Raw genomic sequence first — 24904 nt, forward strand, 5'->3', positions numbered from 1 at the left:
GGTGTGGACGGAGGGGCACATCTGGCGTCGGAGCGGTCCCGGCGGCCGTTCGTCCTAGTTTCGGGGCCATGCCGGCGCGTCGGACGGGACAGAGGGAGAGTCGTGTCCGAGCCATGGGACCGCACGGTGGTGTGTGAGGGTGAGCGAGAAATACAAAGAAATTTGGCAAAGACTACCTTTTACACAATGTGGTGGCATGTGTGCATAAACGCGGCCGGCTGTAGTTTTACTGGTTCCCGAGTTATGCGTCGTTTTTCGGAAAATTGTTGAAATATGTAGGCAATATTTTAACTTTGATGATCTCTGGCACAGATAACAGTAGTACAGTAGTACAGATAACAGTAGTACTACTGTTATCTGTGTCTCTGGTAACCTGACGTTGACCTGACCTAAAAGATGTCAGTATTTCCATGATTTTACGCTCTTTCGGATGCTGCTTACCGCGTGTCGCTACGTGGCCCAGGAGCCGAGTTAAAAGAGGGTGTGTTCAAACACCTCCTCCGGCCCGGTGCGGTTGGCGTCGAGCACCTGCCCGGCGCGGGCTATCGGTTAGAGCATATAGATTCACTGTTAACCCTAGTTTTTTTTGTCGCTCTGAGCTGCTACCTATTAGAATTTCCGTACGAAGATATCATTCATCTTTGTGTTCGGGCTATCATCAATCTCCTTAGGATCAGACCAGCCGGCCTTTCGGAGTGGGTGAAGGGTTGTGTGATATAGTCACTTAGCTCACCATTTATATCACTCGCCTTATGTAATGATTGCGATTAGCTTAAACCTGATTGCAAGTGTGGCAGCTCCATCTTACCAGTCTGGAAGGGCGTGACTCATAATTTGTGAGCGGGCGGACGTCGGGCCTTCTTGGTGCAATCCTCGCATGCATAATAAATCCCAAAATGCAATTATTGCGAACTATAGAACTTGACACGCGCGTATTCTGATGTACGATTACGGGCCATTTCCAATTAGAGACAAAGGCAGTTTCAGCTCGTCCTAATTCTTAACAATTGCGAGGTAATTTCGCGAACGATTAACCTGGATAAGCTGACGCATTACCGTCGTCACATTCCGTAATGGGAAGCGACAGGCGTTATAGTACCAATGTTCATGTGCATGGAGCTGGAAGCGCTGTTCTTACATAAATGCTGACGCGTGGAATCCGTGTCTTAACACAATGTCAATGTATTTCCCACTGCTTTAATTCACACCAGTTAAATATCTGGGCACGCTTTGCAAACGACCAGCGAACGATCATGTGTAGGTGACCTCGGAGATGCTCCCCCACTAATCAGTCAGTTTCTGAAGAAAAAAAAACTGAAAAACTTCCTGGGGCACATTGAATGAGACACACGGAGTCCCTGCGACTAGACACCTGCTGTCCCACAGTACAGTTGTGTGGTGCGGTACAGTCTAGCTCACAGGCAGACTGTCAGCCGCTGAGTCGCGCAGAGTCCGCTGCAGTCGCTGCCACCAGCTGCACCTACTGTCCCGCAGTACAGCTGTGTCCTGCGGTACAGTCTACCTCACAGGCAGATCGTCAGCCGCCTGCGAGAAGCCGGCGCTACGAGCGGCTTCGACGCTATAATTACCCACATAACCACACATAGGCAAGGCACTACGAATAGCTCGGTAACTGACGGCGCTGTCTGTAATCTGGCAGCATTTCGCCGAGGATCAAATTAGGCGGCTGTGATTCTTCTGGGGCCGTTTTAGTCCATATCGGTCAGGTTGGTAGGTGTTGCACGATATTGGAAACAGTAAACTGCGCACATGCATCATAACTTTTAGCGGCATCACTCAGCGGGAGTGCCATTAATACAAGGGGGTTTTATATTTAAGACTTCGCCTCGTCCTGCAATAATTCTTCGTGATGTTCGCCACGTGAATTTCAGCATCAATTGGCACTTTTCAGGCAATTATCGGGCTATTTCTCCATGAGTTGTGAACTTTGTTAGGAAAACTAGGCCCGACGATGATCGTTCTTGTCCCATCCCGTTCCAAAACAGTCCCGTGCTGCCAAGTGTCCGCACAACATCGGCCATTCCGGCGCAATTAATCGGTCCAAGTTTGATCTATAAGCAGAGTGGTCGGTCCGAAACTCGCAGTCTGACCACCGTCATTACCCGGGGCCTGGCCGGCTGTAAATTAGTGGTGCTGCCGCGGCGGGCTGGCCCTACACGCGGTCAGGGCCGCGGCGCTGCACGGGCCGGCCACCGCGCGGCGCCCACCACCGGCCATAAACCCCACTGAAAGCTGCAGCACGATCGATCTCAGTCATGGATTGGACGGAAATAGGTGGCGAGTCGAGCCGCCACCGTGCTCACCCGTGTCTGGGGCTGATCCCACACTCCAGAGGCTCTGTGGCATCTGTGAACCGAGAAAAAGTGCGCCGAGCCGCTATCAGGTAGACAGGATCCGGTACGTGAGCGCATGTCTCGGATTAGTGGGTTGGTGAGTGGTGTACGATATTCTCTAGATTGATGGGTACATGCCTCATCTGGGTCCGAGCGGCTTCTTCGTAGATCTAAAATAACACACAAGTACAGCGACAGCAACGGGCATCTATGCACACTGTTCCAGCCATTTTACAGTTACTCAACCCTATCTTTCACATCGACCCCGGCTGGCCTGAAAGAGTGTCTAATCCTTGCAAAGTATGCACAAAGAGGAGGATAGTCATTGCACGCATCAGCTGGTATAATTGAAAGCTTCTGTGAACCTACCCGCTGAGCCTTGGTCTGAGGCTGGCATTAAGACCTTAGAGGCACACGTGGCCTTCTGGGAAGGCTGTTCCACAGTCGCATCCGCCGTGAAATCCCTCACGCGGTAGCTGTGACCGGTCCACAAAGACTGCCCTCAGTCCGATGGGCGGCTGGGGAGCTCCACCGGCCAGGGCAGTGGGCAGTCCATGACCTGTGCGTCGGTCTCCGCCGCCGGCCGGCCACTGCACGGGGGCAATCCGACGTCAAAATGGGCGCTCGTCCATCCTGGCACATCGATCCTCGCCGTAACGACGTGTTAAACGCAGTTCACACTTGCCCGTAAGGTCTGCCGGTGACGGGCCCGACACCGTCAAAACGGCCGAAACCGACGGAGCGACGGCCGTCAGGTCGACGGGCATGTGTGAACCGGCAGCGTTTGACGGCCGGCAACAGCTGACTGCGCCGGCGCCGGACCTGACGGCCGTCGCTTTGGAAAGTTCAGCAATGTTCAACTTTTGACGGTGACGGGCCCGTCGGTTTGAATGTCTGCGTGTTGGAGGAAGAGGAAAAGGAACGTTATCATGCAGCATGAAGCTCAAATGCATTTTTAAGATAGTTTATATCATTTTCTATCCATTTGTTGAGATGAAAGTGTTTATTACGGCACGATATCTTGAGATTCGATCCCTGATTTAAGTCAGCGAACCGATGTGTCTTTCATTAAAATAAAATTGCAGCATTATTTGACATAAAAATGTAAAAGCGTGGTATTTTATTTCTGTAATTCAAAGAATATTTTTAACTTCTCGGCCTTTACCCTCCCCCATCCCCTTCCCCCATCTGCGTCCATCTCGAAAATAGTGCGCCATTTCTGTCACAACATATGGCAGCCAATGGGAGCTACCAAATCTCAACTTTCGTTTGACGGGCTGCAGGCCGTCAGGTCGACGGTGACGGGCCCGACACCGACAGACTGACGGTCATGTGTGAACTGCGTTTTAAATCTTCGGCGTCGGCCGGGCGCGGGTGCGGCCGTCTCGTCGGCAGCGGCGCGGCTCCGGCGGCTGTTCAGTCGGTGTCCAGCCGTCGCAGCGGTCGGAGGTGCGGCGGTCCGGGCCGGGGGACGCGGCGCGCGGTGGTGCAGCGAGCTGCGGACAGCCAGAGGGGCAGTACAGGACCGGCAGGGACCGCGGACTGACAGACAGTGCGGGAGGGCACAGAGCGGCGCCCACGGCAGCAGAGCGGCGCCCGCGGCAGCAGATCCGAGCGGCAGGTGGGTGATGGCAAAATGGGCACAGTTACGAATAGTGCTACACGCTTTATGACAGAATATTGGAAAGATATTCTATCTGAAATTGAGATTGAGCATTAAAAAATCTTATCATTCTATCGACATGGATAAAATTAAGGTAGCTGTCCTAACGCCTGCCTTAACTTCAATAGCATTTGTTTAAGAATCGGTTACCTTCAACATGAACCGTTTCTATAGCTATATTATTGAATACGTTTTCACTTTTAACTCCGCTTTATCATATAGAACGAAATGTAAAAGATGCATTAAGGTTAACGGCGATCTGAGAAACGTTAAGAATTTTCAAGTCTTAATTCATGATAATTTTAAACTTTTATGCAACTGTTCAACTTACGGGTTAAAAATATTACCTATGTAGAATTCGTGTTGCTGGAAAAGCCACGCCTGAAAACGATAAGCAATTTGCATGTTATAATGGTATTCTTAATCTTATTCAACCTGTAAATCTCAATGCAATGTGTCATTATTACCGCCTTAATCGGTCCCACAAATTTATCATTCATAGTTGCACTTCAGCGCACTACTGACTGGGACGGGCTAACGGACGCTTCGCTCGGCCGATTTCTATTCCGGTCGCGCGCCGGTCAATCAATTCATTTCAGTGCCGCCAAGGTCACTGCGATGAACTCACTCTGCCGAGCGGAAGCGGCCATCGGGCGTTTCCGCGGCCGGAGCGCGGACCGTCTCCGTGATGGATTGTAGTGACGGGCGCGACGCGGGGCACTGATTTATCGGAGATTCAGCCCGCGGCGACCGACGGCCATGGAGCAGAGCACGGGATCGTGCCGCAGACATTGCCACACATTCGTCACCGAGCGCCGCCAGCCACGGAGGCAGTCTGTCTCACACTGCGAGCCACGGAGGCAGTCTGTCTCACACTGCGAGCCACGGAGGCAGTCTGTCTCACACTGCGAGCCACGGAGGAAGTCTGCCGCACCGCACACTGTGAGCCATGAAGACAGCTTGTACCGCACACTGCCAGCCATTGGGAGTCTGCTGGATGATCAAATGTGTAAAACGTGTGTTTCTAAATATGCCTCACTTATGACGATGACTAAAATGCGTCAGGTGTACCTTTTTAAGTTTTTTTTTGTGTAGACTTTGCTGGAAACATTGGATTCTCAAGAGTGCATGTTCATTCATCTGAGTAAAAGGATCTCTTATCTGAGCCCATGAAGCTTGATTTCGGAGCCGACGGGATCATAGATCTGACTATTTTCTTTTGGCGCATTTCGGGACCCACTGGCCACTACCACACAGATGGTTCTCATGTTTCCTAGATCCAAAATGGATTTTGCATGTGATATCCGATAGGATCATTAATCATAACCTTTAGTTTGCTTTGAGATCCATTAAGAGGATAGAACCAACTCTCATATCCATGCACAATACACAAACCCGATGGTCTTCACACGGGACCGTCATCGCTATTTTTGTGATTGGTCGAAATCGAATCATCGGGAAAACCTCTGCGTTGATTGATCAAAGCAATGCTATTAGGTCACGTAGGTCAGTTGTTTTTGAAGTATTATTTGATAGTTCATTGTGCTGATAGGATCGCAGGAAGGCTTTGCACGTACTCTGGTTCGTTCAGTCGCCGTGCAGTCTGCGCATTCCCTGGATCATCGGACGTGTTTATGGCCGGCCCCCAATTACTCGGCCGCTGTCCATCAATCAATACCGCATGTCGGCCGTAGTGAAGGTGATGTCCGCCAACCATAAACTGCCGGCGTCCTCGATCCCATTTCGCCAGGTGTACTTATCCAGTCGGGCGCGGCGCGGCCCCTCATGGTCGTGGCCGTATATCAAACGCCAATAGTGGATATTGGAGAAGATTGAGGAGGGCCTGAGAATGTGCTCCAGTAGCACGACACTCGCGGAAATAGAATGTATTCTCCAGGACAGGGAGGTAGCGGACTGTGCCGTCTTTTCGTCTCTAAACTGAGGTGACGGGTGAGAGCCGAACAATGGAACAGACTCGTTCATTACATTATCCCGAGGAACACCCGAAAAGACGAAACCGTGTTTTTCTCGTTTCTTGGGTGGCGTTATTTCACTCTGGAGGCTGTTTTTCTGTGTTATGGACTGAGCCGACACATTTAGGATGCCACACAGGTCAGACTGAAAGGACGGCCAATCGTCAGTTCCGATAAATCCGTCAACTGCTGAAGCCTCTGTGAAGCGTACGATCGGCAGTCTGTCGACTGATGGTCTCGGTTTCCTGGAGAATGCCCCCGGCGAGAAACGTGCCATACCTCTCCGAGACTGGCTCTCCCTCCGCTGTTGTCGGCTGGATGATTCCCTGAGGAGTTCTAAGCGCCAGCGCCGGCCGCACTGAGTTGAGACGATCCTCCACGGGCCCATATCAGACCCTCTGTAATCACTGCAGATTTCAGCAGCTCACGTAACTTTCCGAAGCCGCAGTGTTTCACAGCTATTGCACGCTCCACAGACACTTCTGCTCATCACTGCAAGACATCACAACATTTCTTAGAACCTCTCCTATTCCCTGCCTTCTTCACAGCCCTCTGTGCTAAAAGGCAGTGGCTTTTGATAGCCCCACCCGCTCAGTGGAGATATCCGCCGCCGGGAGCTCTGTGACGTACGACGACCCTGCGCCTGCCACGCGCCTCGCCGACCGCTCTGCCGGACAATCCGTTCTGGGTCCGGCCCGCCGCGTCTCTCCGTCCTCCCGAGCACCCTCAGCCGTCCTCGAGAGCTCCTCAGCCGGCCACCAAGTGGCGCCTTAGCGGCGATAACCGGGCCCTCACACCCGCCGCACGGCCGGCCGCCGGCCGCCCGCACAGAACTGAGACCATTCAGAGTCTGACGTCTGAGTCTGACCCGGTCTGACGCTGACCCGATGGCCCAGAATAGACGAGAGGTCGCTGGCTAGCTCGGCGGGGGCGGACCCGGGTGGCTTGGGTCACGTTCGGCTCAGCGGTGGCAGAGCTGAACTCTATTCGCCGCCTGGGACAGCTCATTGATGACTGGGTTCTGGGCAGGCGGTGGTCGCTGAGGGTTGTGTGGAGGCCAGTCCGCAGCCACGGGGTGTTTGAGCTGGATCCAGTGCTTCCAGTGTTGCCGATCGGCGCGCGGGCAGACGCGGGGCTGTCTCTGGCAGGTGGTTGGAGCGGTCGAGGCCGCGGCGGCCCGGTCGATAGAGCTCCCACCAGGCCGTGGGCCGCCGCCCGGCCCGGCGAGGGGCCGACTCAGTTCCACACCCACCCACCAGCGTGGTGCACTTCCCACCCTGCACAAGTGCACAACCACTAGCGCGGGAGCCGATTCAGCTGCGACTCGCACTTACCGGCGCCTGGGGGTCCGCAACTCACACACCGGCCCGACAAGGAGTGGACTCAATTCCACACCCACCAGGCGGGGAAGGGCTGACCGCTTCACATCCGCAGCCATCAGCGGGTGGGTCCGACTCGACGCCTCCCAGCTGAGGAGACGGACCCAGCTCCCTGCCACAGTCCCACAGCGCTCGGAGCGGGCGGGCCGTGTGTTCCCGACCCCGCTCCACTAGGCTTCAGTGCTCGGGGCCACCGCCACCAGCGCGACGGCTGATTGTCTCCAATCGGTGCTTTATTGTAGGTGAGGTCGAGCCCTTCTTTATGATACGGCTCTCAATCACAGGGGCGCGCGGCGTATGGGCGGCGGCGCGCGGCCATTTGTTCAATGAACCGGCCATTGATCTTGGGTTTGTTGAGGCTACACACAGAAAAATATTAACACCGTTAGCGGTGTAATTGCACAGTACATATCTGAGCACTTGTGGAAAGTTAATTTAGTCCCTTCCCCGCTTAAATTACTCGCGCTTCTAAATGAACACCAGGAAGAAGGTAATGGAACACTGTTAGGAGGGTTGGGTGTTTTGCTACATGTAGTAAAACACCCAATCCTCCTAACAGTGTTCTATTACCTTCTTCCTGGTGTTCATTTAGAAGCGCGAGTAATTTAAGCGGGGAAGGGACTAAATTAACTTTCCTCAAGTGCTCAGATATGTACTGTGCAATTACACCGCTAACGGTGTCAATATTTTTCTGTGTGTAGGAGCTGGGGACGTCCGTGTGATCACGCAATGATTGACAAACGACAGCGAGCACACCGGCGGGACGTGCTTTGTTCAAATGAAACCGCTGTTTTGGGGTTGTGCTGCGAGAGCAGGTGTTTTTAGTCAGGAACGATGAGCTTTGTAATAACTGCTGTGTTGACTTTCAATGCACAAAGACCTGTTGCCGAACAGCTGAGCTGTTTTTTTTTAGCAGGCCCGTTTTATTGATGATCAAACTTTACCCTCTGTTATTGATTTATGTCCTTTGTATTCGTAGTGTGCCCTGAGGTAGAGACATCATGCCAGCAGGGGCTTGTATTGTTGCTAAGTTTGACCTTCTAAAACAATAATCAAAACAATATTAAAGTTATCTTTGCATTTCATCAAGCCAGTCTTTCTGCAGTTCTGCAAAAGGGCACTCCTCAGCACTATGCAGCAGAGCCCGGCTGCTGAAGCTGCCCCGCGGTTTGTCTGCCAGTTTGCCCGCCTCCGACTTCCCCGGCCGCACACAGGACGAGCCATTTCCCGGCGAGCAGTTAAACACAATTATATCCATCTGGCGCCCATCCTTGTTTGCCGTTTCCGCCGTCACAGTGAACGCCGCAGTGCACATTGCACGTGCACGGTGCACACACCAAGCATGCACCAGTGGACGCCGTGATGACACAACTATGCGCGCATCAGCGCATACAAGTGCCCACGACAGCGCAAATATTATGCGGAACATATAGTTACATCAGTGTACCATATGTGTAGACAGTAGACACTAGAAAAAATGCGCACACGAGCGTTTCACAAACAACTATTAGTGTTTGTAGGCTCGAATCCGGTATTTTGCATTTGAGACAGACAGTTGCCGTGCTGAACCAATAAGAGGAGACTTTTATTCGTAGCTGCTGCAAGGCTATAGGATTAGGGGTGTATAAAAGGTGGCAGCGATAGTGAGAAAATGATTAGTTTTATTGGAGTCTTAGGCCAGACAAATAAATATCTTTGATCCCATTGAAAGGTAAAGGCTCATCAAGACATCATGAAAGCTGACTCCAAAATGAATGGCTGTCTTATGCGCTTCATGAAATATTTCATCTATTTATCTACTGACATGTGCCAGCCAGCGAATCTAAGCGTGTACGTTAGACAGAGGCTGCAAAATACCGGATCATCCCATGTATGCAAGATGCGTTCCATTTTGATGCATGCGTTATGCTATACCATTCTTATAGGAAGTGTTGTGAGCGGACTTTCTCCCCGCTCACAGCTCAGCTGCCAATGATATTCCCTGCGTGCAGCGTCTGCACTCCGTGCCTTTTTGCCGGTCCGTCTGCAGAGCCAGTGGGCGGGGGCAGCCATGGTGACGTATGGACGCGGGACGGGGGTGATGTGGGCAGCAGACGGGGCGCGGGACAGTACGGGACGGAGGGTTCAGCTCGGCCGGTCACGGGGCGCATTCAGGCCGCCTCTGATGAGGATGAATGGCCGCCGCGGCCTGCTGCCGGGAGGCGACATCGGATGCGCCTTTTTGTGCCGACAGACGGACGACGTCGTTCCGCCGCGACAGGAGCGGGGCTCAGAGTGATGCGTGTAACCCATACCAATCTCCTCGGCTAATAGCTACTTATGTAAATATTTTCTTGTCGAGCGTTATTCATGGGGTTAGTATTTGGAGCAATTGCCGCGCAAAGAATGCATGCTTATTTGTAATAAGATAAAAAGCCAAGAATCCACAAACATATTATCATTGGTTATGAAGCAGGTAGATATTTATAAGAACATGTTCGAAGAGTTAAAAAGAGAACGTTCGCAGTTGAATGATCCTTTCACGAAATAATGGCTGGGGTATAGCAATGGGCGGAAGCAATTGTGCTGGCTCGTTCTGCTGACGAGTTTCCCCTTTGTTTGAGGGTCGGTCTCTGCAGGAGGCTTTTAGATCCCATTGTTTAGCATTGGCTTTGTGCTGTGGCGCGGCTGTTTTCCGTGCCGCCGGCGCGGTCATCTGGCTGTCTGCGGCCATCAGCCGCGCTTTGTCCTGCCCCTGCGACCTCCGTCCGCCGATCGGTTCAAACAGCGCTCCAATGGCTCCGAGTACACCGGCCGCCCGCTGTGTAAAGTGGCCCAGTTAAGGTGCAGCCGTGTTTGGACACACTATTGACTGACTGCCCAAACAGCACCCCATGGTTGGACTTCATTTGGCGCAGAAATGAGCCAGTACTTGGTCACTGAGGCGAAAGCCGCTTGATCACCCAAATGTAAATAATAACTAATAATTGGTTCGTAGTTTGGCACCATAAATGCAGCTCTTTTAATAGTTTTATTTTTAGACTAATCGCAATCGATAATGCCGATTTCGTTTCGCTGACTTTGTCCCCCTTTTCAGCCGCCAGAATGTCGTACTCGTTGGGTCTACAAACGCTGCTGGTAGCTCTACTGGCCTGCCACACCGTCCACACCTATCCCACAGGTGAGTCGGTCATATCAAAGCAAATGCACCGACCCCCTAGCCTTCGCCCCAGTGCAGTGGGGGGGGGGGGGGATATGTTACCACCCTGTTTTTTGCGTGTGAATAAAAAACCGCGGCCCGTAGCGCCGCGCCGCTTGAGGTAGCTTTTGGTACATCAATTTTGGACAATGTGTGAAATTTTTGACCCCAGGTCATGTCAGGTCAGGTCACCAGGTCAAGTTAACTGACCAAGCCTAAAAAAAGTTTGCAATCATGTCCGGCCTGCAGTGTTTGTCAGAAAGGTTTTTAACTTGGTGGATTGCATGCTGTTATGGGCGCCTACAATTTTTATATCTCGGATTTTTTATATCCGTGACCAAAGGTCAGGTCAGTGGCGTGACCTTTCCATTACAAGTCAATGGAGAAAAATGAAAATGCCTCTAGATCCGTGTGTACGCATAGGAACAGTCCAAATATTTCAGAATCACAATGATTTAGTCCACTCGTGATGACCAAGGTGTCATTTTTGCTGATAGCCTCTAGACAGGTCATCCGAGGTCACTTGAGGCTACAAACAGTTTTTTGCCAATAACTCGCGATTGGAAAGAGATAGAACGCTGGGGATGGTCTCATTGTGTTTGTCTTGTTGAGACGCATCGACTGATATGCAACATGACCTTTTCTGGTAAAGGTCATGACCTTGACCTGAGGTCAAATTTTCAAGTTGACCTTTCAAGGTCAAATTATAGTTCATTCGACGCGCCTCGGTGAGGGGAACACGATTCTGGCAATAGAAATGTTGTGGCTTTTTGTAGTCGAAAGTTATTGTCGAAAAAACACTTTTCGTAAAAACAGCTATTTTTGGAGTTTTTGCCCTCTGGAGGCTAAACCGTTGACCTGAGGTCAATATTGATAATGACCTTTTCAAAAGAAGAGTTCAAAAGCTATCGATTGCTTTTCCGTGCGTTTTTCTAGCTACCATAGTTCCTGAGATAGCGGCATGTTCTCTGAAAAATATAATGACAATTGGCAAATTTTTGCCTTTGATGACCTCTGGTGACCCCAATCATCATCATCATTTATTTCGTTTGGAACTCCGTATTCACGGCTATTCTGTCCAAGTGTCAATTACATAAATACATATACGCTGAATGGTAAAGATGTTAAAGGAAAAAAAAGTACAGCACGTATGACGTGGTATCACACATTATAAGAGCCTAAAGCGCCCTCCTAAAGCGCCTGCGACACCCAGCAGACGTTTTACTGTCACGCACATCCAGGGCCAGTGAGTTCCAGCGTGCAATGGCGCGGTACCGGAAGAACCGCCGCGCCTGCTCGGTGCGGGGTTTCGGCAGCTGGAGCAGGTCGCTCTCAGTGGCACGAGTCTCCCTACTAGAGACGTCACTGCGGCGCTCGAGCCGCTCCGAGAGACACCTCGGCGCACTGGTATTGTTAACCAAGTAGTGAACAACACCGCAGTCACTCTCCGCCACAAGCTCGTCTATCTGGGGCCACCCGAGCTCCTCCAACAGCGGAGTCACGTGTGCTGAGCGGCGCGCTCCCATAACCACCTGTGCGCAGTGATTAATAACTCGCTGCACGCGGCGACGCTGAACAACGCCACAGCCCGACCAGACCGACAAACAGTAGCGGATGTGGGGGAAGATCAGCATCTCAACGATCAGTTTCTTCACTTCTTTCGGTAAGCATCGCGAAGATTTACACAGTCCTCCTAATGTGGCGTAGCATCGGCGAATCACCTCCGTCACATGTGGCTCAAAGGTCAAGCCAGAGTCGACAATTACACCCAATACCTTAATGCTAGCGGAAGTTTGAATAACATCATCTCCAAACTGTACATTAAAATCAAAGTCAAGCTGCCTCCTACGTGATTTTACAACTAACAGTTCGGTCTTTTTGGGGTTGATTTTTAGGCAGTTTTGAACAAACCAATGACTCGCAATGTCTAAAGTACATTCGGTATCTGTCTTCAGCTCTAAAATTCGCTTCGGTGATGCTAGATGTAAAAACTGAACGTCATCGGCGTACATCACTATTTTGGAGTCGACATAGGACGCAAGATCGTTTGAAAATAGCAAAAATAAGATCGGTCCCAAAAGTGATCCCTGTATCACGCCGTGGGTGATTGGCTTCACCTCCTCACCACCCCGCACCATCTGGCACCTGTCACTCAGCCAGTCACGGAACCAGTGCGCGCTAATGCCGTACCAGCCCAGCTTTTCCAGGAGCCGGGGATGCCGGACACTGTCAAAAGCCTTGCTAGTGTCGGCGGTCGTGAGAGAACCGATGAGACCGTCATCCAGACCATCCATGAGAAAACTGACAGTATCCAGCATCGCCGACTCCGTGGATCGGCCGGGCCGGAAGCCGTGCTGCACCTCGGAGAGAATATTGTGCGTGAGCAGGTAAGTCATCAGCTGACCGCAAACAACACTCTCAGCGACCTTAGCAACAGTTGACAGGAGCGACAGCGGACGATAGTTAGACGGGTCATCCATCGAGCCAGACTTATGCAACGGTATGACATGAGCCACTTTCCAGTCGGCGGGTAACTTTCCAGACACCAGCGACGAGTTAATGACCTTTAACAGATGCGGGCCTATCACTGGGAAAGTCATGCGCAGCATACCTATCGTGATACCGTCACCACCACAATATTGCTCTAAGGCGAAAAATGACCGAAATACTTTCAAACGTACGCATTGAGAGCTATCGACTGCTTTTTACCGCGTCTTTCTAGCCGTCTTAGTTTTTGAGTTAGAGGTGGGTGGTAACATATGCCCCCCCCCCCCACACCAGGGCGAAGTTGGCTGAGACCGCCACTGGGGCGCGGGCTAGCGGTGAAAGTTAACTTCCCTGCATTGGAATGAAAATCTGCCATACTCTGAAGCGTGCGAGAGCATGCAAGACCATCCCATTCATGTTCCATTTTCCAACCAAGCTACCAAAACAAAATAAACCAATTGTAGTCTTGTCAGTAGTTCTAAGCTTGACATCTCGTAAATGGGACGCTTGCTTTGAATGGGCGGCGTTGACATTCATTACACCGCCCGCCGCTCTCACCGTCCGGGTGACCCGAGGTGGATCCTCTTACAGTCGATCCCAACGCCTCCTCCGTCCGACTTCCGCTCTACGCCAGGCCAGCAGCGCCTAACGGCCAATCGAGAGCCTCCACTGTTCCTAAACGACTCGCTAGATAGATCGCGGTGCCAGCTCTCCGAGCTGAAGCGTTTCCCAGGATTGTCTCTTCCACCGCGCCTGACTGCAGTGGCCGATTGGAGATCGTCTCCATTCTCCTTAGGCTGGAAAATTAGCCGTCACAAAGTTTGTTCGAAACTGAACAACTGTCCATTCGCGAGAGATAAAAAGCATCAAAGATGGCTCTGCAAAGGAAAGTCCTCTACATATATTCGTTTCCTTTCAATAATTCAGCGACACTCCACACCCAGCAGGTAACGAGGTGTCCCGGGCGACCGCTCCCGACTCTGTCCCTCGCCACCCGCTCTGCCTCCTTCCGTGGCCAGATCGGCTTGTCTAGTCCACACCTGGCCCGTTCCCTGGGGTGGGATCGGGAGCGGTGTGGAGACGGCGGCCCGACCGCGGCGGTCTCCTGGGGAGCGGTGGAAACTGCGGGGGAGAGGACCCCGAGAGACGGAGGGAGACTGAGGGAGACAGAGGGAGACTGGAGCAGGCACCGGTGATCGGCGGCGGTCTGAAGAGAACTCACAGCACCCAGGGGTGAAAAGTTCGGTGGCGATTCCGAGAACGTCAATGAAGTGTCTGAGAATCTGGACAGAATAACCGGAGGTGTGCCTGGAAAACTATTAGAACTTTGATCCAGATATATTTGGGAGAAGTAACTGGAAAATAGGATGCTGTTCATTTAACGAAAACTTCGCCAGTTTGCAAACCTAATATCGTAAAACGCCTCTTCTCAGCGCACCTTTTCGCCGGATATAGCCAATTCTATTTATGGAGGCCCAGAATACGAAGATCAAAGATCCGGTGGTGCCAACTCTCCAACCGGTGCTGTAAAGCTGTTCATCCAGCGATGCTATTTTGAGAGGAAGCTATTGCGCATTTAGGGATGGAGCTGCAGACACGCGTCATCATTTGGAAATGCTGAATTTCTTATTTTGATTTCAATCAAAAGGTGATTGATGAAAAACTAAGCGAGGTAGCATGTCATGATTACCGCCAAGCATGAAAACAACCACAACAACTAATTAAACGAACGCTTACCGATAATAAACTGAACTTAAAAGTTTACGTCGAAATGTCCACCTGCTCTATACCAAAGGATTGCATGCCTTGAAGAGCTTTGTCCGTAATTCACCACACTTGGCGCATGTCGGCTAATTTTCTCTAACCCTTTATCCTGTGTTCTGTGCAGCTGCCCTGATGGCCCACGGCGGCTCCTCCGTCGGTCGGCGGTGCCGCCGCGGGCAGTCGCCGGCCGCAGTGTATGTATGCACACAGGGCATGTGTAAGCAGCATTCCTCTGTTGACAGGCCAGTTAGTGGCGTGTTAGCGGAGCGTGGGATCGGACCGAGTGTGCTGAGCCGCGCCGATCGCTCATCCTCCCTCAGAGTAGCTCCTCTTCCCTCGCTCACTCTCCCTCAGACCAGCGGCTTTTCTGGATGCCCAATCCTCACGGTGTTTTTCTCCCGCTCTGTCTTCCTCCCTCTCCTTAATTTCCTCCCTTTCCTCCCTCTCCTTGTTATAGGTCTTTCTCAAATTATTTGTTTCTCTTCTCCTGCTCCTGTTCTGGTTTGTATGATGCGACATTTCCATACATCATCCGTTATTCGCTTTCCCCTTTTTTGTCTTTCCCACTCATTTTGTTTTCGTTTTTCTTCATTTTTTCCTACAGTGGTACAGGAAATTCCTCTGTTGGTACAAGAAATGCCCGGAAACCTTATACAGTTCTACCATGTTTTCAAATGGTCTGACCTTATCCCCAGCCGGCCGGCTGGGCTCCGAACATCCTCCACCACTCATGATTAACATTCATACAGGCTTTCAGGACATCCCCCGTACACTCCAAGCAGCTTCAATCACTGCGTTTCCATGGCAACCAGTCGGCCTGACCACTAACAGCGGTGACAGTTTCGGCGAACAATCCAACTGCGGCTTCTTAGGAGCAATCTGAGCGTGTCACCGCCGGACGTCTCATGTCGCTCTCGGCGACCCCTGCCGTGACACGGATGTGGTCCCGCGTCCTACACGGGACATGGACGGGACATTAGTGGGACGGCGGCGGGACATCAGAACGCCGTGGCCCGTGAGGGGAGAGAGGGAGAGAGAGGGAGAGAGAGAGAGAGAGAGAGAGAGAGAGAGAGAGAGAGAGAGAGAGAGAGAGAGAGAGAGAGAGAGAGAGAGAGAGAGAGAGAGAGAGAGAGGAAATGAAGAAAGATTCATTCACCATCCACCATCCATCGTCCACCGTCTCCCGTCCACTGGCCACATATTCCACCGTCTGCCATCTGCATCGTACCCTCACCACCAACCATTGAGTGGCGTCATGACTCCTGACCGTCGAGTGGCCGCCCTGACCTCCGTCCGCCGCCCGTTAGTGTCTAATGAAGGAGCGCCGGACGGCAGGCGCCATCGGACGACCTTTACGTGCCGCTCATCCCGGCGGCTCGGCGGCAATCAGTTCATTACGGCCAGCCCGTCCGCAGACAGAATTTATAAAAATAAATCATTATCTGGAAAATAGCCAGACAGATCGAGATGATTGAGAGCTGATTTGAGAGATATATCGGCCGCTTGTTTGCCACAATGTCAAGGTGAGCTTATTTTAGGCCTCGTGAATCTATTTTACGTCAATGCAAACGACGTAATAGGATTTAGTGTTGTAATTTGTATCCAATTTTTACGGACGTCAGATCAACTCATCAGTTCGCTCCCACTCTGGCCCCGAGCACGCCCTGCACATCTGTAGTGCTGTTTCAGCACCTCTGCCCCTCCTCTCTGTCTCTCTCCCTCTACCGACGCGTCGGCCGCGACCCTGGATCGGCCCCGCCTCTCCCCTGTCGGCGCCCCATCCGTCAGTGTCGCCGGACCGCGGCGAAGATGGAGCAATCGCCGACGGAATGGCCGTCATTCGAATAACGGCCGCCGAGCCGGAACTAACGACACGGCCCTTGGAGTGTATGTATCACGCTGATTTGCACCTATATTAGCGCTGGCGCCGAGCGGGCCGTCGCCTGACGGCGTTCATAAGGCCGCAAGGTGGTTTACGACACGGCTCCAGTCGGGCTGATACCGAAATCGCCGCCACCCGGCTCTGTTGTAATTTTGTTCGCGGAGTCATATTTGCGAATAAATGCCCGGCCTGGCAATGCACTGACAAATGTGCGTAATTGATATGGCTCAGGCATGCGGGCCAGTACCCGAACGGGCACTTATGCATTGACGGTCGCGTAAAGGAAACACTTAAAGCACGATTGATAAAAAGAACAATAAGAAAGTGTACTCGTATGTAACGACTACCTTAGACAAGTGGCCAGTGCCTCATTCATGTCCCCGTGCGATGCTTATTATTATAGGTACCTAATTTGTGATGTAAATATAATCTTAAAATGTGCATTTCATTTTACCTCCATAATGCCAAGCATGGTTAGGTAATCGTGGCCTTACCATTCGTCGTGTATCTTCCTCATTAGATACCGACTCCTGTCCGTCATCATGTAGTGCAGTAACGACAGTCTCATGTCTCCGCCCCCGCCCGTGTTACAGAATGTTCGTTCCCCGAGCACTGGCGAGGAACCTGGTTCCAGTCCAACGTTCATCAGGAGATCCGCATATCCGACAAAGAAGTCAGCTCGAAAGGCAACTGCACACTGGCCAGTCAGCAGAAATATGTCGTCCACAACGCGTAAGTGACGCATTCGTAAACGGGAATCCCTAGGCATTAGGTATGTTGTATCTAAGTTCACTATGAGTTGTATTTTCAGACTGAACAAACACGCACATAATGCGGGAAACTTTGCAATAAGAAAATGCCGTAACCCTGAGGTTCGCTGTTTATGTATCGCAAGAGCAATAGCAAAAGCGCTATCGCGAAAGGCTACCAACATCGTTTTGAGTTTGACGCCTTCCCGTCAGTGCATTGCACAGATGCGACCTGTTGACCCTTCGCTCATTTCAGAGTTGGACGATGTTATAAGTGCGTGATATTCTACGAAAAGCATGTAAACGTCATCCAGTACAAAGAATGTAAGTAAAGCTTCTTGTTGTTTTCTTCAAAAGCAATTGTCTGTAATTAATTTTTATGGCTTTAAGATTGTAAAACATGTCACACTGTACATAATAATTCGTGATGAACAGTTATAAATCGACATGACCATGTGACCTGTATGAACCGCCGCGCCCGGTGACCGGCCTTCTCGCCCTGCCCTTGGCAGCGTTCTGCAACCCGGACTCGAAGCCGCCCGACCTGGACTTTCTGTGCGGCCACGTGAACGGTGACATCCAGCTGTACTCGATGTTCCGGGTCAACTACCGGCCGATCGCCTGTCCGCTGCGCGGGCCGTTCAGCTTCTCCTACTCGCGCGGTCACATGCTGCAGGAGGAGTGCCATCAGCCCAACTCCCGACTAGAGAGGTGCATCCACAGCTACCGCATGCTCTTCCGCTACCAGGCCTGCGTGGACGTGGTGGCCAGCGCCGAACAGTCGGGTGAGTGTCGAGAGAGCAGATATCTTAGATATCCCATACTAACTAATATGTGGTTGGGGTCTAAGGATCTCTACAGATATTTATTGAAACGAATGAAAAAGATAGCTGGAGGACAGAATCAGATAATATGAGAACTGTAAATTTCAAGCCGAGGAAGGACATCATGCAACTGACCTATTGTGCAAAATGTAATCTGAGTGTAGCATAATCGTATCAAACATGCGGAAGGGAGCTTCAAAGTCTTTTGTTCAAAGAATCATTTGTAACTGAGTTGATGAAATTGCTTTGGCGGATGAGCACAATCTTGAAACGTGCATGCTGACAGATTTCGTGATGTGTTACATATTGTAGGTGGACTATGCCCTTTACGTCATGCTTAACAACACTGAAAACTTTTTTACCATTTCCTGAAGGGTAAACCCGCCATAGCATGGTAGCTTGACACACAGACGTTTTTTACCACCTTCCAGATGGTAAATTTTACTCTTTCATGAAGAGTAAACTCGCCAGGGAGGGGTAACATGACACACAGACGTTTTTTACCATCTTCTGAATGGTAAACTCTTTTGATTTACTCTTGTCTAGAGTGTAACATTTTTTGGGTTACACTCTTTGAAAGGGTAAATCTTAAACGGGACCCTTTTCTAGGGAGTAACGCATCATCTACTCTGTGCTTTACCCTCCTACAGAGAGTATTATCTTCTGGCCTACCCTTTGTCACATGGTAATGTTTACTCTTTCCTTTAGTGTAAACCCCCCAGAGGATGGTAACAGACTCACAGACGCTTGCTTCAGAAGCTTCACGAAGCTTCTGTTAACCGGAGCTCACCAACTAAAAAAAAAACATGCTTCAAGAGCAACAATGTATATTTGGCTTCCGTACAAACAAAACGAGGGGCACACCAGCCATGAACATTGTGTGAGACTCTTCACTTATGCATACGAATTTATACGAAGCGTTCAGCAATGCACAAGCGGTAAATAAACACCACGATACAACTTGAATGCACTTTGAATGTGAATACAAGACATTCAGCGCCCTCATATTGGATAAGGCACAGCGCACAATATTTGAAGAGAGCGACGGCGTTCCTGGGTGGTCGCCCGTCTGCGTGAGATAATGAGACTGGATCACTACAGTGCAAGGCTTTTTCGAAGTCACCAACAAAATGCATAAGCTTGTAGCATCACAACAAAATTAATGTACGTACTCACAACCTAGGCCACGTGGCCGTGCACGGGGTCCTGTTAACCAGGTCAAATTAGCACCACTCAACGGCATGCAATGCTCTAGCACATCGGTACTTACAATAAAATGTCCATGCAGAGGCTCTATAGGCGATGAACAACACGCAAGCACAATCACCAACGGCCACGCCGCGCGGCACCGACACTGCTCACATCCGCTCTCGGAGACCAACGGCCGAAAACTGACAGATGCGCGCGGCCTTCAAACCGCGCAAACGGCCGATCTCGTTTCTGATTGGCTGAGTGATTCCATTTCAAATATCATCTTCACGAGGGTAAACAAGATCCACGCATGAAACGACTATCTGTACACGAGTCACGATACCCAGAAGGAAAGAGTTTTCGTGATGTTCTGGATCGCGAGAGTAATATTGATATTTACATGGTAATAATACTCTTCGCTGGCGAATAAGTTCATATTAACCACGTACCGTTACTATGCACATAATGGTAGCAAAGAGTTACCCTTTCAATATACTCTTATCTTGCTGGTTTGATGAAAATGAACCCTCCAGGAGGTAGTAAAAAAGTTTTGAGTGAAGAAGCCTGTTGATTCACGCGTTCGTGGAACTTTGCTATCCGAGCCTGTAAGTGTAGGTGGTCAGCTGGGTATTGTGCCTATCGTAACTATTTCTTTTATGAAACATTTCGTGAGAAAGACGTTACACGTCAGGCCCAACCCTCTCGTGCGTTTCTGAGACCTTTTTCCGATCCCTGACTGAGCCGGCGCTGTCCCCGCAGTGGAGGAGATGGAGTGCCTGGGCATGTGGAAGGAGGGCTCGGCGCGATACCTGGTCACCCGGCGCGTCTCACCCAACATCGCGCGCCACGAGGACGCGTTCCGCTGCTTCATCTACGAGCGCGCCAAGCCGCAGGAGCAGCCGCTGCTCGACTACCACCTGGCCGAGTCGGCCGAGGCCACCTGCAGCGGTCTGTTCAGCACCAGCGACGGCAGCACGCGGCTCAGTCTGCGGCGCGCGCCGGCCGCCCGCAGCCGCTGCCGGCTGCCGCTCTGGGCCAGCGGCCACCGGCGCTGGCACTCGCTGGACCGCGCCACCAGCTACCAGTTCAACCGGAACGGCACCGGCCTGGTGGTCACCGGCGCCGACCAGGAGACCCACCTCGAGTGTGACCGGGTGGTCTCCGAGGGCGCCCGCCGCGCGCTGTTCGTCGTGCGCAGCACCACCGGCTGGTGAGTGTGTGTGTGGGGGGGGGGGGGGTAGAGGGAGGGTGATGGTGATGAGTAGTGACGGGACGGGGGGGGGGGGTGAACAGTGCGTTGGTCTGGATACAGGAGTGGCCAGTAGAGCGTAGTGCCGTGCCTTCTCTACTCGTGCAGGGCCCTGCTGGGTGTCACCGCTGACACTGCAACCACTGACACTGCCGCCGCTGACACTGTGCCCTCCCCTGTGTCCGGCAGCATGAGCGGCTTCCAGTGCATGGCGTTCTACCGCCGTGACGGCCACGTCATGGAGAGCCAGCTGGGAGACGTGACGCGTGATGCCGAGAGCGCGTGCGCCCGTCACAACTTCGCCAGACACAAGGCCGACTACCAGACGCTAGTCTGTGAGTATCCGCCACTGCTCGGCTAGGACAGCAGCCGATCGACAGCAGGCCGATCGAACAAAAACTTATCTCCATAACAGAGTTTTGTGCAGAGCAAACAACAATGCAGAGTCTTGAAGGCGAACTTGGCTGAACGCCAAGTGCTGGTTTGTCTGAAAGTTTTGCTAGCTGTATTTCCTGCAGCGCATGACAATCTCTAAAGTATTATGTACGGATCAGTCATATCTAAGTCATATAAGCGATGCTTTTAGCCAAGTTATGATAAAAATGACGTTGAGCGGATTTGACCGATTCCATCTAGGCGGCGCGGCGGCTGGGTAGAAATATGACGCCCGGGCGCACTCCCTGGCCGGTCGGGGGGAACGTCCTGACCTGTGGAATAGGAGTTCGGAAGTCATCTAACGAAAAGCCTTCAGACTTAATTCATAAAATGGAATTGCATCTCGTGTAATGAAACTGGTCTGAAGGTTGGGGTTTTAGTGCCATGTTTGAAGGATGGGTCTCCAGATCAGTTTTATTGCGTCAACCGACTCCAGAACTGCTATCATTTTCCTCGGCAACGGTCGCAAAATTCCCCTCATATGGGCGCGGCCGAGGCTTTAGTGCGCCGAGCTGGCATTCGCACAGGTTCGGGCGCGAGCTGTCGTAACCCCTGCCGTAAAATCCGATCCACCCCGGCCGGAGAGCGTAACGCACGACGTGCACCACTCCTCGGGATTAGCTCCTCCGCGCCGTCCCCCGGCCGTGATGTATAACCCGTTTGATGAGCCGTGACGTGTCGTGTAACGTGTTTAGTTAAGTTTCGTGACATGTCGTGACGTTTTGTGACTTGCCGTGACTTGTTGCTATGTATCGTACCGTAATTAAACGTATACGCTAGGTATTTTGCTGTGAATTGTGACATATCGTGCCGTGCCATGAAAGCGTTTGGCACCGGGCTGCGCTCTGACGCGTGTGCTGCCGTCCGTGTTGCAGCCTCCAGTCAGCACCACGTGGTGTGCCCCCACCTGGGGCAGTACAGCGTCACGGGCCAGTCCCGCTCTGCCCGGGACCCGGACGATCGGGAGGGTGGCGACCGGGACGAGCGCGCACTGACGCCAGAGTTCAGCGCGCTGCGAGTCGGCTGTCAGTCGCACGACACGATCGTACTGGCCGGCCGCGTCAGCGACCAGTCCAGAGGTGAGTTAATGACGTCAGCGACCAGTCCAGAGGTGAGTTATTACCGCCAATGACCGGTCCAGAGGTTATCTAGTTATAATCCTCAGCTACCAGTCCAGGGGTGAGTTATTGTCGTCAGCGACCAGTCCAGAGGTGAGTTAATGACGTCAGCGACCAGTCCAGAGGTGAGTTAATGACGTCAGTGAGCAGTCCAGAGTAGAGTTATTGTCGTCAGCGACCAGTCCAGAGGTGAGTTAATGTCGTCAGCGACCAGTCCAGAGGTGAGTTAATGACGTCAGCGACCAGTCCAGAGGTGAGTTAATGACGTCAGTGACCAGTCCAGAGTAGAGTTATTGTCGTCAGCGACCAGCCCAGAGGTGAGTTAATGACGTCAGTGACCAGTCCAGAGTAGAGTTATTGTCGTCAGCGACCAGTCCAGAGGTGAGTTAATGACGTCAGTGACCAGTCCAGAGGTGAGTTAATGACGTCAGCGACCAGTCCAGAGGTGAGTTATAATCGTCAGCGACCAGTCCAGGGGTGAGATAGTGACGTCAGTCACCAGTCCAGAGGGTAATTAGTGACGTCAGCGAATAGTTCAAAGGTGAGTAAGTGACGTCAGCGACCAGTTTAGGGGTGGGTTGATAACCTCAGAGGCGAAATCAAAGGTAAGTTTCTAGTAAGTACAATGTCAGTAACCAGTCCAGAATTGAATTAGCTGCGACAGCGACCAGTGACTGACCAGTACCTATAGAGTAAAGGATCCTCACCAGTTCAGCTCACTGCAGTGAGCTGAAAATGCCTAAATTGTCGCTGGTATGTGTACAAGGGATAAATGAGCAGTATCTACTCAACCACCCATAGACATTAGACATTTGTACTTCTGATGCACAGTTTGTTCAGGCTGCTGTCTGTTATTCTATACTTCTCGCCCAGCAAAACAAACAATATAAGTTGTCCTCGTTTCTTAGCACTCTTGTATGTACTCACGTTCACACTTTATAAAAAAAACTAGAATATTTATCTTAAACTACTCATTTCTAAAACTTTTATCTCATTACGCTGTGGACCAGCAATTTGTACGAGGCCGTATGAAACTAACTGCGGCATTGCGCTCCTGTAACGAACTTCAAACGGTTCATAAGCCGTGGGTATTTAATCTTCTCTGGTTGAACAACGCAGGTGCGATGGTAATTCCATTTGTTCAAAGTTAAAGGCAAGATAATTCAAAAAGATAGCCAGGCACAAACACAACACGTCACAACACATCCCATCTACTGAAAGGCGCCGTTGAACTGAGAGCCGTACCCGACTTGCCTGACGTTCTGAGCTGCCATATCACGCCTCTATAAGCGCTCTGCCACCGCGTTCCTCAGCGCCCGTCGGGCCGTGGGGTACCGCCGCGGTCTGCTGAGCCGTGCATTGTCCCAGGCGCGCGCGTGGTCGGAGTGGGGCCGCCCGCTGCCCTGATTAGTCCGCATGCCCGCGCTGGCCAGGAATTATTTAGCGAGACCCTAACCGACAACGGCAGCGGCGCCAATGAGCTTTCCGCCACTTCTGGCAACTTTGGCAGCCAACTTACGGAGTGTGATGGAAAAGTTTCCCTATATCCTGTGAGATTAGAGAAAGATGCCGCACTAAGATGCTTACGAGTTCCGGTATTGATGTGTGATAACACCCCGGTGACTGACCAGAGAATGGAAAATAATATATGTAAATATACGGACAGTATTCTACCGGGCTTCTCAAAAAAGCTTCTTTGATGAGGCAAAAAAGGCTTCTTTGATGAGGCTTTTAGGTGATACCCAATTATGTTTTGTTACACTGATACACTCTTCAATACGTTAGTTATAAACTCGTCTGACTTTTTTGAGAAGCCCGGTAGTTTGGAGAAGGTTTCCTACTACAGCCAGTTCCTCTGAATGTTTAACTACTTTCGAAAAGGATATTTAAAAAGAAAGCATGCTTTAAGAATGTGTCTAGCTATGAAAGATCAGCAATACATTCCCTTGGGCATTCCACTGGAAATTTAGGAAACTATGTCAAACACTACAACGTTTTAAGTACGAATGTATAAATGTGAATTAGTCATAAACAGTATTTATTAAATATGCTATTTGTACAATTCATTTGAAGAAGATACGAGTATATATTAACGTAGGTCAGTCACACACCATATCAAAAAGTGTCGTTTTGCTCCTCGCCTTGCCCTAAGGATTGGGCATCTTCGGTGGTCGACGGACCTCTCAAAGTTATCTAAGTTAAATTCCTAGTTGTACGTCACATAAAAAAATGTGGCGATATTTCAACACACGCCATCATTTGAGCTACTATCACTCATCAGGTGTCATTGATGATCTTCAGAGATGGCCGTTTCCAAGGCTGCGCTTATTTTTCAAACCAGGCCTGTCAAGAGAGCGAAGACGGCATGCGTTTTTCGCGCCCACTCAGCTTTTCTGTGAAATACGACCGATTCGGAACAACATGACCGCGGGACAGCGGGAACTTGTAAATGCTCCTATATTGTCATAACAAGTCGACGGTTATTCCGGCTGGGATGCAATCGAAAGCATGTTGGCGTCAAGGGTGACAGAGGAAATCTCACAGGTTACCTGTAGACTGCTTCTGGGATTTGTCATGCTAAATGTATCTCGTAGCTTTTCACTCAAGGTCAACTTACAGCATGTGGCTAACTCGCCTACGTTCGCTGTAATAATATGA

At 51.1% G+C, this 24904-nt stretch overlaps 1 protein-coding gene across 1 annotated transcript in view; it reads left to right on the forward strand.

Moving 5' to 3' along the window:
• Nucleotides 1-3778: 3778 nt before the first annotated feature.
• The window catches only part of LOC122376194, a 31920-nt gene continuing 10794 nt past the window's right edge, over nt 3779-24904 (forward strand). Inside the window, exons 1-8 of the mRNA XM_043355969.1 lie at nt 3779-3975; nt 10446-10529; nt 17274-17412; nt 17686-17753; nt 17942-18214; nt 20204-20654; nt 20883-21028; nt 22004-22207. Of these exons, the coding sequence (XP_043211904.1) occupies nt 10454-10529; nt 17274-17412; nt 17686-17753; nt 17942-18214; nt 20204-20654; nt 20883-21028; nt 22004-22207 (1357 nt within the window). The 5' untranslated portion in view covers nt 3779-3975; nt 10446-10453. The remainder of the gene's footprint in view (nt 3976-10445; nt 10530-17273; nt 17413-17685; nt 17754-17941; nt 18215-20203; nt 20655-20882; nt 21029-22003; nt 22208-24904) is intronic.

This window comes from Amphibalanus amphitrite, unplaced genomic scaffold, assembly GCF_019059575.1.
Source record: "Amphibalanus amphitrite isolate SeventyFive unplaced genomic scaffold, NRLGWU_Aamphi_draft 002049F_arrow, whole genome shotgun sequence".
Taxonomy (NCBI): domain Eukaryota; kingdom Metazoa; phylum Arthropoda; class Thecostraca; order Balanomorpha; family Balanidae; genus Amphibalanus; species Amphibalanus amphitrite.